This window comes from Rutidosis leptorrhynchoides, chromosome 10, assembly GCF_046630445.1.
Source record: "Rutidosis leptorrhynchoides isolate AG116_Rl617_1_P2 chromosome 10, CSIRO_AGI_Rlap_v1, whole genome shotgun sequence".
In the NCBI taxonomy this organism is placed as follows: domain Eukaryota; kingdom Viridiplantae; phylum Streptophyta; class Magnoliopsida; order Asterales; family Asteraceae; genus Rutidosis; species Rutidosis leptorrhynchoides.
In genome coordinates this window covers 331,049,396-331,062,577 of record NC_092342.1, presented here as the reverse complement: position 1 = coordinate 331,062,577, position 13,182 = coordinate 331,049,396, and the positions used below count along the sequence as shown (strand labels likewise).

Below are 13,182 nucleotides of genomic sequence, written 5' to 3'. Positions count from 1 at the left end.
TAAAGAAGTATTAATAAAAAAATAGATAACTACCTCAAGTGTAAGCTTTAAAATTTTTTTTTTCACGAACCGGGCTTGAACTCCCGACCCCTAGCTCATCCACTAATCCCCTTAACCACCCCTCTGTCTTACATTTTCTGATTATTTTTCTCAGCCAAAATCATATAACCTGTACTTTCTTGTTACCATTTACTCATCTTCTTTACAAAACCAATTCGACCAGAGTATAACAAGGATCATGGCAGCGAGTATTCTTTCTCATCTATTATCATTAAACATGTATTGTCATCATCGTAACCTCTATCATCATATCATATCCCACTATCATCTTATCCTCATGACCCGTTTACCATCATCCCCGATATCATACGATCATCATTACTAATCATAATCTTTTTTTTTCATCAATTTTCTTTAATCATAATGTATCATCATTTTATTGTTAACTGTTTAAAAAAAAAAATTAATGTTACAGCAGGAGTGGCCGGCTCGTTTAGAAGATCAGATAAAGGAAACAAATTTGGCAGGTGGTTTTGTATGGATTGGGTAGCAATAGGTTTTAGTTTAGCCCAAGTGGATTTTTGAAACTTGATGGCCCAAGAAAAAATTCAGTACATGTATCATTATCTAACTTAGGTTCGATGGCAGCCTAGTTTGTGGGTTTAAGTTGGCAAAAAAAAAAAATTATAAAATAGACATGAGATTATTTACATCACGCAGGAGCTACAATAGTAGCTTGGTCCACCTTCTTTGTTGGAATGCAAGTGGGTGGGGATCACAAACAATTAGCTCGGTGTTGATGAATAAAAAAAAATCGAACATGATCAATAATTTAAGCAACAAATCGATACCTTTAACAAGTGGGGTTTGTTTGGTTGGTAATTGTCGGCCAAAGAGTAAAAGTAGGAGTATTTAATATTTCTTCAAGTTAATTCTCATATCCATCATCACCTTATATAATGTGTTATACGTTGAAGAGAAGAAAAACAAAATTAAACGAACGAGTATAATTGTTTGATGGTGAGGTTCCAGTTATGGGAATTACAAAGAAAGTTGGTGCATAGAGGGTCACGTTGGTGGGTTGCTCAAGGTTGCAGGTGGTTCTCGACCAACTTTAAGTAGTGATTGTTTATGATTATTACGGTGTGGTTGTTTCGGATGCAAACAGCAAGCATAAGTGAGTGAGAAAAAGAGGATGAGGGAGAGAGGAGGTTTCTTGGTGGTGGCTGATAGTTACGAAGAGAAGCAACTACAGCAGAAGCAAGAATATACGAGTAGTGCAGGTTATGTTGAGGTGGTTTGCGAAGGGTTACATAATGGTGTTCGTGAGTGTAGTTGAAGAAGACCGAAGGAAGTGATGTTGTGGTGTCGTGAAGATGATCAAGAGGAATATTAATGTTGGAATGGGTGATTTTGGTCGTGAGTTATATTTCATAGTTTTTTTTCTTCTTTTCTGATTTCTTTTTCTCTTGAAAGCAGTTGTTTGTGATTACCATCGATAGTGATATTGACGAGTTGAATGATTTCCTAATACATTGAACAATCATTTGTTTTATTAGCGAAGGTGTATCGACATGAATTATCACAAGGACAGAAAAATATCATAAAAATATATAAAGTCTGATATTGCTGTAACAGATTTGTACAATTTATTCTGATATCTAATAATACTAGACAGAAACAAAATTTACAGAATGTTGATGTGGATATGTAACGGTTTCAGCATCTCTCTATACAATTTTTCAATTAATTAATGAATATAAATATTATATTAATAATATTTTAATTCTAATAATAATATATATATAAAAAATAATTTTTGTAAAAAAAAAAATGATAATATTTATAATGATAATAATACTAAGATTGATACTACTAATAAGGATATTCAATAATATTAGCATTAATAATAATAACTATAATAATACTAGTGACAAAAATCATAAATTACTACTAAGTATAATGATAATCATTTTAATAATAGTAACAATAATATTAGTAATAATTATAACAATTTAAATGTATCAAATTTCACAACTATATATTATATATAGTAATATTAATAATACTGATATTAACACACATATTAAGATTAATAATAATAATGAACTAATAATAATAATATTAGTATAACAATTATATTTTTAACTTGTAACCCCATTTAATATATTAATACTACAATTTATTAATTATATCCTATTTACTAATAACATATATTTAATATTTAATATTTATACATATTATATATATTACAACATACATATGATATAAATTGTGTATAGAATTCATATATATATTTATTTACATATTTATTTAAACCTAATTGTTCGTGAATCGTCGGGATTGGTCGAAGGTCAATTGTACATATGAAACAGTTCAAAATTTTTGAGATTCAATATTACAGACTTTTGCTTATCGTGTCGGAATCATAATCAAATTAAGTTTAAATTTGGTCGGAAATTTCCGGGTCGTCACATCTGTCACAATCACCATCATTGACTCTGCCATCGATTTACCAGGCTAAGTTTTGACAAGACTGTAATACTCGATTTTAGAAATTTGTATTTTGATTTGAGTTGTTATTGTTTAGGGTTTTTTTTTGTTAATATTGGATATATGACTAGATGACTAATTTTATATTTGTTATAGTTTAGATTTGTCAATTTAGGTATGCAGTTTATAAAAGGTTGTGACCGAATAATACCGATTTTTGTTTAAGATTGTTCACATATTGACTTTAAATCTAATTGATAATTACATATTTATCTTCTATATTCTACGTGTTTATTAATCAATACTTATTCAGGTTTATTAGTTGATTGATAAATGAGGAGCCATTCATTATGGACTTTGTCTGAATGTGTTGGTACACAATATGCATCAACAATTTGATTATGTTCAAGCAAAAGGGTGTCATCCGAAACCTATCCTCATCGGCACATTAACTGATAGGTGATTGGTTATATTCATTTTGATGTTTTATTATTTAATTTTGTACCTTTTTATGCTTAATATAGATTTATATTTGATATTTTTGATTAAAATTATTGCATTATTATTATTGATTTATGCTGATTTGGATTAATACAATATAAAACTGACCTAATTTTTATATTTGTATTTTGAAGTTGATTATATTTGTGGTCATATTTTTTGAGGTATTACCAAAGAGTAAAGATTCTTACTGAAATGCTGAATAGAGAACAATTTTGATGAGTTAGTAACATTAATGATAAATATGACTTTTGCTGAAGTGAAGTTATCTATATTCATATATCAGGTTCTTTTCTAGAACCTTTTTCTATATGTTGTATCTTTGAAGATTTCTTTGTTTCTAAAATGTGTGTATATATACATGTTAGTTAGAGTTAAGTAACATGCCTGTATAGTTCAAGTCTTTTTGTCCTTTATATTTTATGTTTATCAATGATTGTTATTATCAAACATCCTGTTACTAAAGTTGTACTTCATATAATTTAATCATTTTCAATAAATTAACTGATGACTATGGTGTTACATGTTCACATGATGTTCATCAAGAAACAACTGAAGCTATAATTATTTGTTCAATGCTATTACAAGTTGTATTTTCAAATGGCATTAACTTGGCTACAGTTTGATAGGCTAATCTTTCTGATTTTTTGTTTGAGAACATAAAATTTTGGGAGTCTTCCACATCAAAGTCCATTGTTCTTTTGAGTTGGTGCTAATATATATCTTTGGTTAATCAAAATATTGTAATAATATTTGGGGTAAAATTCTTTATTTCGGGTATGCATTATCAATGAATTGTTTTTTTGTAGTTTGTGGTATATGATTGAATTATCAAAAAAACTATTTTTATTGCCTAAAAAGATTTGAAAGTCTTCCCATTGTCCAACGTACTACCATCTCCATGATCTGTTAAAATTATTCACGGAATGTTTATAATATGTGGATATACTTGTCATTGCAGATGTGTAGGATCCTGTTGAAATTTCAGGACTTCCAAAGGATAATGTGTAATTTGCAGCCTTGAAAGATTTCCAGGTTATTTTCTATCATTGTTCAATTGATTGATTCTAAAAAAAACAAAAAAGTCTATATTATGCTTATTTGATTTACTATTTTTAATGTTTTATACCATTGTTCAGTAATAAACTTTGACGTGAATTAATATACTTTGTTTTGTTTTTATATTTCTCATAACATTGAATCACACAGGTAGCCAACTGTCAGGATGCAATGTTGGTATGTCAACAACCAGATGGTCCATCCAGCAATAAGTCACCCCTGTCTTAGTTGTGTGTAGGGTATTAGCTGATACTTTATATGCACACATGCATCCCTTTCTTCATGCTTGCTCGAATAGATAAGTACTTATGTTGCTTTTAATATTTCAATTGCTTTGGATCAAGTGTCAATAAATTCTGAAGATTCACTTGGTTGAAGCTAACACCAGTTGTAGCCTCCAATCTAATTTTTTTATCTTTCTGATATACGGATGTTAATTGTGACGTTCGTTCATTATCCATTTTTTTGCTGTCAGGTGAGCGTCTAACAGCATGTTCTTCATCTGTAGTCCAACATAGACTCTCTCTGGCAAAGAGCACGCACGTTTGTTCCTAATTTTTAGTTTGTATGTAATTCTTCTTTTATTCTTACTTTTTTATATAGGGTGTTTGATTGTAGTGTTATTATGATACAATAGTTTAGTAGTTTAATAGTGAACTGTTTTGCCTTAAAATAACTTATTTCTTATGCTTTGTGCTTTGTTGAACAAGTGATGATCTTTGATCAATTACGTGTTTTCGTTAGCGAGCGTATGATAGTTAGTAGAAATAAGTCAATTAAATGTTTAGGTAGGTGATGATGTAATTGAATGATATCATATAGGATAAAAGAAGTAAATGTAGGTGAAGAACGTGGCTGTTAGAGTTGTTGAAACCCAAAGGTTAAGAATCATTTAATGATGACTTAAAATTACTACACAAATAAGTTGTAATGAGTTTGGAAAAAATTGAGAATTAATTGTATGAAATGGGTCAGAATTGTTGTACATGTGAAAAATTACCCAATAGTTTCATGTGACAACTTATTTAGATATAGATGCTTAGTAATGTTAAATTTTTGTTAAATAAACATTTCCATTATACTTAGAATATAACGTGTAAAAGAAGACTTACATGTTGTGATATTATAGACTGCACACAAGTTATTGCGTTTATTGTAACGTTAGCCTATTTAGGGCCACTGAGCTTTTCAGGCAGGTGGGCTGATACGGTTTGCCCGTATGCCTAATATCCTACAATGCTTACACCAAAATAACATAATAGTCTCACACTGTATTGCATATACAGACCTTTCTTCTGATGAAGTTGTCAATTTCAGTTATTTATTTGCTTTGAATTGTTAGTAAAATATGTATTTATATATAGTGATAGGATCAAGGAGGAAGTAACCAATCGGTGGAAAGCGGGGGAAGCAAATTTTTTTTTTTTTTTCCTTTTTTGAAAAAACTTTGTTCATGAACATTATAGATTGGATGAAAATATGAACATTTTAGATATTAGGGTTTAGATATTAGGGTTTATAGGGTTTAGATTGAGTTTTTAACACGAACGGTTTAGAGTTTAGTGTTTAGAGTTTAGGGTTTAGGGGTTGGGGTTTTGGGTTTACGGACTAAGCCCAAAACACCAAACCCTAAACCCTAAACTCTAAATCGGGCTAAATTTTACTTCATAAAACATGAAAAAACTGTTAACATTCTTCACGATCAATATTATCTTGAATGTTATTTTTGTCGATCGTTTTCCCGCCTAAATAATAACATTCATCACGAAGTGTCTTTGCTGGATGTTCATATTTTCGTGTGATCTTGATGCCTGAAAAAAAATTCCAAAAAATACGAAGAAAAAAAATTTCGCTTCCCCCCCGCTTCCCCCCGATTGGTTACTTCTCCATTGATCATGCCCCTATATATCAACTTATAATGCTTTTAATTGTGACGTTTAGAGTAGCAGATTATTGAGGTATTTTATATAATTTTTGTTCATTGCACAATCTGTTTTTTAAGACATAAAATTCTGCTTTTGGAGTTAAATTATATAATTATAGTCCAAAGTTACTAATTACAATTTATAAACTGTGTTTATGTTTTAATACTCACAATTGTTCTTTTCATGTGGTACAATGCTTCAAAGTCTATAAACAAGTAAGCTTGCACTTTTCGACTACATTAGTAGATTGTGAATTTATTATTATTATTATTATTATTATTATTGTTATTGTTATTGTTATTATTATTATTATTTGAGGTTCTATTGACTGGTATGTTTATGTTTATTATTATTATATGATAAGATAGATAATGAGCCTACTCATTAAATTTCATTCGAGTTTTGATGTTTATTACGTATTGTATATCCTACTGTTTGCCCTTATGTTGTGTAGTTTTGTTCGCAATTGATTGTTAATTTTGTTGTTTGTTACATCGGAGATAAGTATATTGCCATGTAAAAATGTACAATTGATATTAGGTTTGGGTCAAATGTTGATATAATTGATGTTCTTTTGATTAACTTTTATATGTATATTTTATTTCATTGTAAAAAGGATCCGGAGGGTATGGTTATTTGTTAGAATCACTATGGTGGATTTGCGTTTTTAATAGTAAGTTTTGTCGTTTTACTTATCATTTTAATCAATATCAGGAAATGATATGATTATTTGAATTGTTAGTTATGATAAAATAATGTGGATTTGTTGAAATGGGCAGTGGTTATTGGATAATTCACGAATTTTATACCTTATATTTACACATCAGCTGTGCTCGCAACTCCACTTGGAGCATTGAGTATTATCGTTAGGTGAGCATTAGTACAAAAATTTGTTGGTGAGTTGATTGAGTGATATATATTTTATTTAGATTTTGAACGATTTAATTACTTTAACTTTGCAGTGCAGTTCTGGCACATTTCTTACTCAATGAGAAATTGCGGAAAATCGGAATACTTGGTTGTGTGCTATGTATAGTGGGGTCAACCGTTATTGTGCTTCATGCTCCTGGTGAACATAGCATAAAGTCAGTAGAAGAATTTGGGATTTAGCAACACAACCAGGTAGGTTATGTGATCTTATGACTCATTTCTTGATTTTTTAATCATTAACATACTCTAATTTTGGGTTAGTTGTTCGGCTTTTTTTTATACATCAGCAACAATAGCTATGGTATTCGTATTGGTATTGCACTGTGACCACTCTATGTAGAGACTAATATGATGGTGTATATTGGGTTATGTTCGATAAATGTTTCATTGACGGTTAGTCTCTTTTGAATTTTTTTTACATGATTTAATAATATATGCATTTACATTGTTTGACTATACATGGAACTGAATTTTTTTCTATACATGGACTATCTGATACATATCGAACATGGTAATAAGCTTACATCACATACATCAACCATATATAACTTACAGTCAATGTATATGATTTCTGAATCTTGATAGAAATCATATTCTAAATTTTAGAAATCATATTCGGAACAAGGTTCAAAGTATTTTGATAGAGTTAGGTTTAAGTGTGATTTCTAAATCTTATAAGTTTTGAATTTGTATATCAAGGTTCAAAGTATTTTGATAGAGTTAGGAATATATTTTTCCCCAGTAAATACGATCATTTATAAGCGAATTTTGTTATCTGAATGTTGATCCCTTGCCGTTTGTTTCTTTAATTACAATTGTGTCGTAGTGTTATATAGGAAGAAAACTGAAGTGGTGTATTCCTTGCTCAACTCCATATGTTCACTATACTTAATAATGAATGTCCAACGTTCTGTTTCATTACAAGCCATTTGATGATTTTATTAGAGTCCAGGACAATTTACGCTTCTTCAGTGTTTTCATATTGGACAAGGTATGACTTTATAGAGCATACATATTGTGTTGTAAATGGACAGGTATGTACTTATAGAGCATACATATTGTGTTGTTTAAAATAAAATCCTAATTCAAACGGTCATAATCACTTGATTTTTACATTTCCGATATTAAAGCTTTTTACCATGACTTAGTTTGATTTTTTTCATTGTTTTTTTGATGTTGCACCGTCTTGTATTTTTTTGTTTGTAGCGTCTGCCAAACAAATTGATGTTACTTCCGGGCTTACGAAGTGGTAAAAAAGTTTCATGCTTCAATATGGAGAAAGTTAAGTTCAAATGGAAGTTGAAACAAGAGAAGTCGAAAAAAAAACCATATCTATGTGTGTCTTATGGATTCAAGCAATTCAAACAAGAAAATCGACTAAAGCCAGGCACAAACTTCTTATTCGAGTACCAGTACAAGGAACGTGTTTTTTATCTTTTAAATGTTTTTAGTTAACATTAACGAAAACTTGTGGGATTTGGGTTTGGTTGTTGTTGTTGTATTAACGAAAACTTGTGTTATGAACATTTATAGGATAAACATATTTGGCACGTTTTAGTTATATTTATTCTTTGTCCTCTTCAAATTATACGTACAACTTTTATTTAGAAAATGACCGAAAAAAGTACATAATTTTTTCGGATGAGTACCCGTCCAACGGACGGGCTCATAAATCTAGTTAAATATATAAGGGTCCCATTTATTTAGTCCAGCTACTGATCTACATTGTAAAATCGGCCAACTAGACTAACCTACCTTTCTTCATTTCTAGTTTTCATCGCCACCCCTGTATCAAGTTCCTCTGTTTCTTTTCAGTTTTCATAACACTTACCTTTAATTCATTTTATTTTTTTCAAAATCACGATGATGATGATGATGATTCAACAATTTAAGTCACCATTTTCAATAAAATGTGATTCAACAAAAAACAACAACAATATCACTTCAAGTGAATCAATCAAATTCGATAAAGATTCAATTAACCCTACATCGTTGATGGCCTCTTCTTCAAAATCACCTCCGTATCCGGGCGGTATGGGCCCGTTTACCGGTCGGGATCCGAATGTGAAGAAACCCGGTTGGCTCCGACAAAAAGCTCCACAAGGAACCAAGTATCAGGAAGTTAAAGAATCGTTATCAAGATTGAAACTTAATACTGTTTGTGAGGAAGCACAGTGCCCTAATATTGGTGAGGTATAATCATCATTAAATTTATTTATTTTTCTAGTTATATATAAGCATAACTATTTAGGGTTTGATTAATTAGTGCTTTTTACTAAATGGCACAAACCCAATTTTATTACTACTAAGCTTTGTTTTTTAATCATAAAGATTAGACCTTTTTTGTTCCCTTTAAATAACAGGCACGACCCAATTTGTTATTTAGGTTTGTTTTTTTAATACAAAAATCAGACCTTTTTTTTTTGTTCAAAAACACCAGAGAAGAAAATAAATACAATTACCTTATATTCAAAATTGAATAAGCCAAACAGAGTTGAATACAGGAATTGATAATTTTGATAAAGTTGTGTACTTTTTATACGAATTCGCTTTCTTTATTTTTAATTATATGATTATGGTGAATATTAGTGTTGGAATGGGGGTGGTGATGGTATTGCAACGGCAACAATAATGCTGCTTGGCGATACGTGTACAAGGGGATGTAGATTTTGTGCTGTGAAAACTAGTAGTAATCCTGCACCACCTGATCCTATGGAGCCACAGAATACTGCTGAAGCCATTGTTAGCTGGGGGTATAAAACAAATAAATAAACTTTTATTTATGTGTTTGTTGAACGATGTTAGAAATCGTAACTTGGAACGTGTTACTGTATGTCTTTACAGTGTGGATTATATTGTGTTAACGAGTGTGGACCGGGATGATCTTCCAGATGGCGGAAGTGGTCATTTTGCAGAGACTGTTAGAGCAATGAAGGTATATAAATTGTCCTGATTATTGTCTGTCGTATGGAATAGGCTTTTGTGACTTGTAAAGTGGTAATTTCGACCTGTTTTATGAATTGGTAGATCTGGATTATGCTTGATCTCTAACGGGTCATATGGGTCTATTTCCAAAAATAATAGTTCATATGGGTGGTTTAAAAAATTGTTCAAATGCTCTGCCATATCTGGTTTAAAGGGAAATGGGTCAAAGTGATAAGAAACACAAATACACAGCAGCAGATTATGAAGAATAGTACAGGTTATGAAGAACTAATTGATAAGAACTAAATAATAGATTCTGAAGAATAGTAGTTGAACACTTAAATTGATAATTGAAATACTTAATTGACTAATAGATGAAGAACAACAAGAAGATAAATTCAGATGAGATCCACAACTTGGATTCAATCTGACCCTAATCAGAGAAGTAGCACAAGCTAACTTCCTGCCCAAGTTCACTCAAGAACCTATACAAACACACACATAATATTCTCAATGACCTTTCCCTAACTAATAACACACTTTATATAGACATTCTTATTGGACTTGGCCTTGATTATCATTATTGGGCTTGGCCTTGCTATTCTCTATCACAAAGTTTGCCCAAAGGGTGGTTTAGTTTCACAAAACCTTCTTAGGGTGCGTTTTATTACCTCTTAATTGAATGGTTTAGCTAACCATCCAACACCGTTTGATGGTGGTGACATATGGTGCTAAATGGTTTAGTTAATGCACTCTCTTAACCATTAAGCAAATAAATATTATGTAATATCTTCTTTAAATTATATCAATAACACTTACTAAACAACTATATTGTTTTTTAATTCATGTAAAAGGTTAATTAGGCAATTTTACATTGATCACATTATTCGTTTACAATGATCGTCAAACGGGTTATCGTCGTGTAGATTATGAACCGTTCAGCGCTTAATCATTCAGTTGTATCAAAATTACCCTTAATCATTTAGTGAATATATGTTTTTAGTGTGATGTAATAAATTTAGTTTATAATCACATTTGACAGACTAATTACTTAGATATATAAAATCAGAAAATTTGGGCAAACGCTGTTGTAAGTCAGCTCAGCCCGTTTTGACCCGAAATCTAATCTGTTATTTATGGTTATATCTTACAACGTTCAAACAATGTAAATAATGATGATTTGCATTCTTTTCCTTGTCCGAGCAGAATAAGAAGCCTGAGATCATGGTTGAGTGTTTGACTTCTGATTTTCGAGGTGATTTAGAAGCTGTGTCCATGTTAGCCAACTCGGGATTAGACGTTTTTGCTCATAACGTTGAGACTGTTAAACGTATGCAGCGACTTGTAAGAGATCCACGCGCTGGGTGAGTAATTAAAGTTCTTGCATTACAACTTCATTAGTTGACTTTTTATTCCACTACGTTAATGGATGACAATTTCCTTGCGTTTACGAAATTTTATAAGTATATCAACAAAAGATTAAATTAGTTTGTTTTCTAAAAGCTAGCTAATATGTTTGTGGTTAGTGTAGATACGAGCAGAGTTTATCAGTCCTGAAACATGCGAAACTTAGCAAGGAGGGAATGATCACTAAAACTTCGATAATGTTGGGACTAGGAGAAACTGACGATGAGTTGAAGGAAGCCATGGCTGATTTGCGTGCCATCGATGTTGACATTTTGACTCTCGGACAGTATTTACAGGCAAGCTTTATTCCATGTCATTATTAAAATCAGAGTGGCAGAACTCGGAATTACTCGGCCAGTACTTGGCAATTACTAGGCCAGTGCTCAGTCAAACTTAGTCAAGCTCGGGATTACTCGGAAAATCGGTAAAACTCGGGAAATCGGTCAAAACTCGGTCAAAGTCAAACTTGGTTAACATCCGAGTACTCCCTAAAAAGTCCTGACCGAGTACCCCTTGAGTAGCGATTTTTGCGCCCTTGATTAAATTAGGGAGTTTAGAATTGATACAAATAGTCGTACTTAATCCCATTTCAGACTACTATCATACCCATACATACCCACACTCATAGTGAATCTTGAATGTTAAGAATTCAAGATCCATTGATGCTAATTTATAATATGTATGTTTGCAGCCTACTCCTTTGCATCTTACTGTTAAAGAGTACGTGACACCTGAGAAATTCGCATTCTGGAAAGATTATGGGGAGTCCATCGGCTTTCGTTATGTAGCAAGTGGACCTTTGGTACTACTTTTTTTTGTTTTCTATAAAATCTGAGTTTTGCTAAAATTTTAATCAAGATGACCTAAAGAATACGTTAACAGTGTTTATGTTGTCGAATGCAGCTAATTATGAATATGAATTTTAATTATTTTCAGGTACGATCATCGTATAGGGCAGGGGAGCTCTTTGTTCAAACCATGGTGAAAGAGAGGACCAAAAGCTTATCTACATGAACACATACATGATCTTATGGTATTATTATTATATTTACTTCATTCATCAAAGGAAATGAAACTTTAACATTTTTGTTATTTTTATTTTTTTGAAGGGTTGTTGTAAGTGCGATATTGTAATATTCTTTAGCAAAATTTCTTATATGGTCATTCAAAATTGTTTAGATACATTATGCTTCCTGTATTTAAACAATTTAAAATTGAAGTATCTGATTAACAGTTAAATTATTTAGGCAAAATCATCTTGTGCTTTTTCTTGTCCAATTGTAAATTCCAGAAATATATAACTATTTCATCACCTTATCTAATGTGAGTGACAACTAGTGTATTATTTTGAATAATATAAACATAGTACTATATCGACAACTGTATCTATGTGGACAATCTAGAATTTTATTATATGTTGTTTCAAAATTACATTTTCATATTTGTCACAAAGTTTAAATTTCAAAATGAATATATATATATATTTATAACCAAAAGCAAAGATGATTCAAACACATTCTAATCTACAAATATGAAACACAAAATAAATATACATACATGCCTACCACAAAATAAGTTCAAAAATTTCTGCATAGACCGACCATAAACCATGGATCAATGGCCTAAAATCCTTCTATCTAAACAATATACTAGTATAATAGATTAGGAAAATACTCTTTAAAAGCATCCAAGTGCTATCCTTAACATATTTATTTAAGTTCAAAATCTTGATCTTGACCTTCACTTTTCAACTTTATCCATTTTATGTTGCACCTTCTAATTTGTCTAGCCTAATGCAAGTTGGTCATATACTACCCACTTGACCATATACTGGTTTCATATATTGAAAGTTTGAAACATACTCATTATTAAATGCTGCAAGAAACTACATTTTACTCAAAAGTTCAAATTTTTTTGAGAAATATTATGATGATCAAACTGA

At 31.0% G+C, this 13,182-nt stretch overlaps 1 protein-coding gene across 1 annotated transcript; it reads left to right on the top strand.

Moving 5' to 3' along the window:
• Positions 1-8,697: 8,697 nt before the first annotated feature.
• Positions 8,698-12,483, top strand: LOC139872582 (lipoyl synthase, chloroplastic). The gene is made up of 7 exons (XM_071860490.1): positions 8,698-9,101; positions 9,498-9,661; positions 9,753-9,843; positions 11,040-11,197; positions 11,365-11,536; positions 11,932-12,042; positions 12,177-12,483. The coding sequence occupies exons 1-7, from the start codon at positions 8,772-8,774 to the stop codon at positions 12,252-12,254; spliced, it is 1,104 nt and encodes a 367-aa protein (XP_071716591.1). The 5' UTR covers positions 8,698-8,771; the 3' UTR covers positions 12,255-12,483.
• The last annotated feature ends 699 nt before the right edge of the window (positions 12,484-13,182 follow it).

Bases quoted from the DNA above. Each gene is read 5' to 3' on its own strand.
- LOC139872582 (XM_071860490.1), top strand. From the start codon at position 8,772: ATGATGATGATGATGATTCAACAATTTAAGTCACCATTTTCAATAAAA. The intron at 9,844-11,039 runs GTATATAAATTG...TTGTCCGAGCAG, and splicing joins AGACTGTTAGAGCAATGAAG to AATAAGAAGCCTGAGATCAT. The intron at 12,043-12,176 runs GTACTACTTTTT...AATTATTTTCAG, and splicing joins ATGTAGCAAGTGGACCTTTG to GTACGATCATCGTATAGGGC.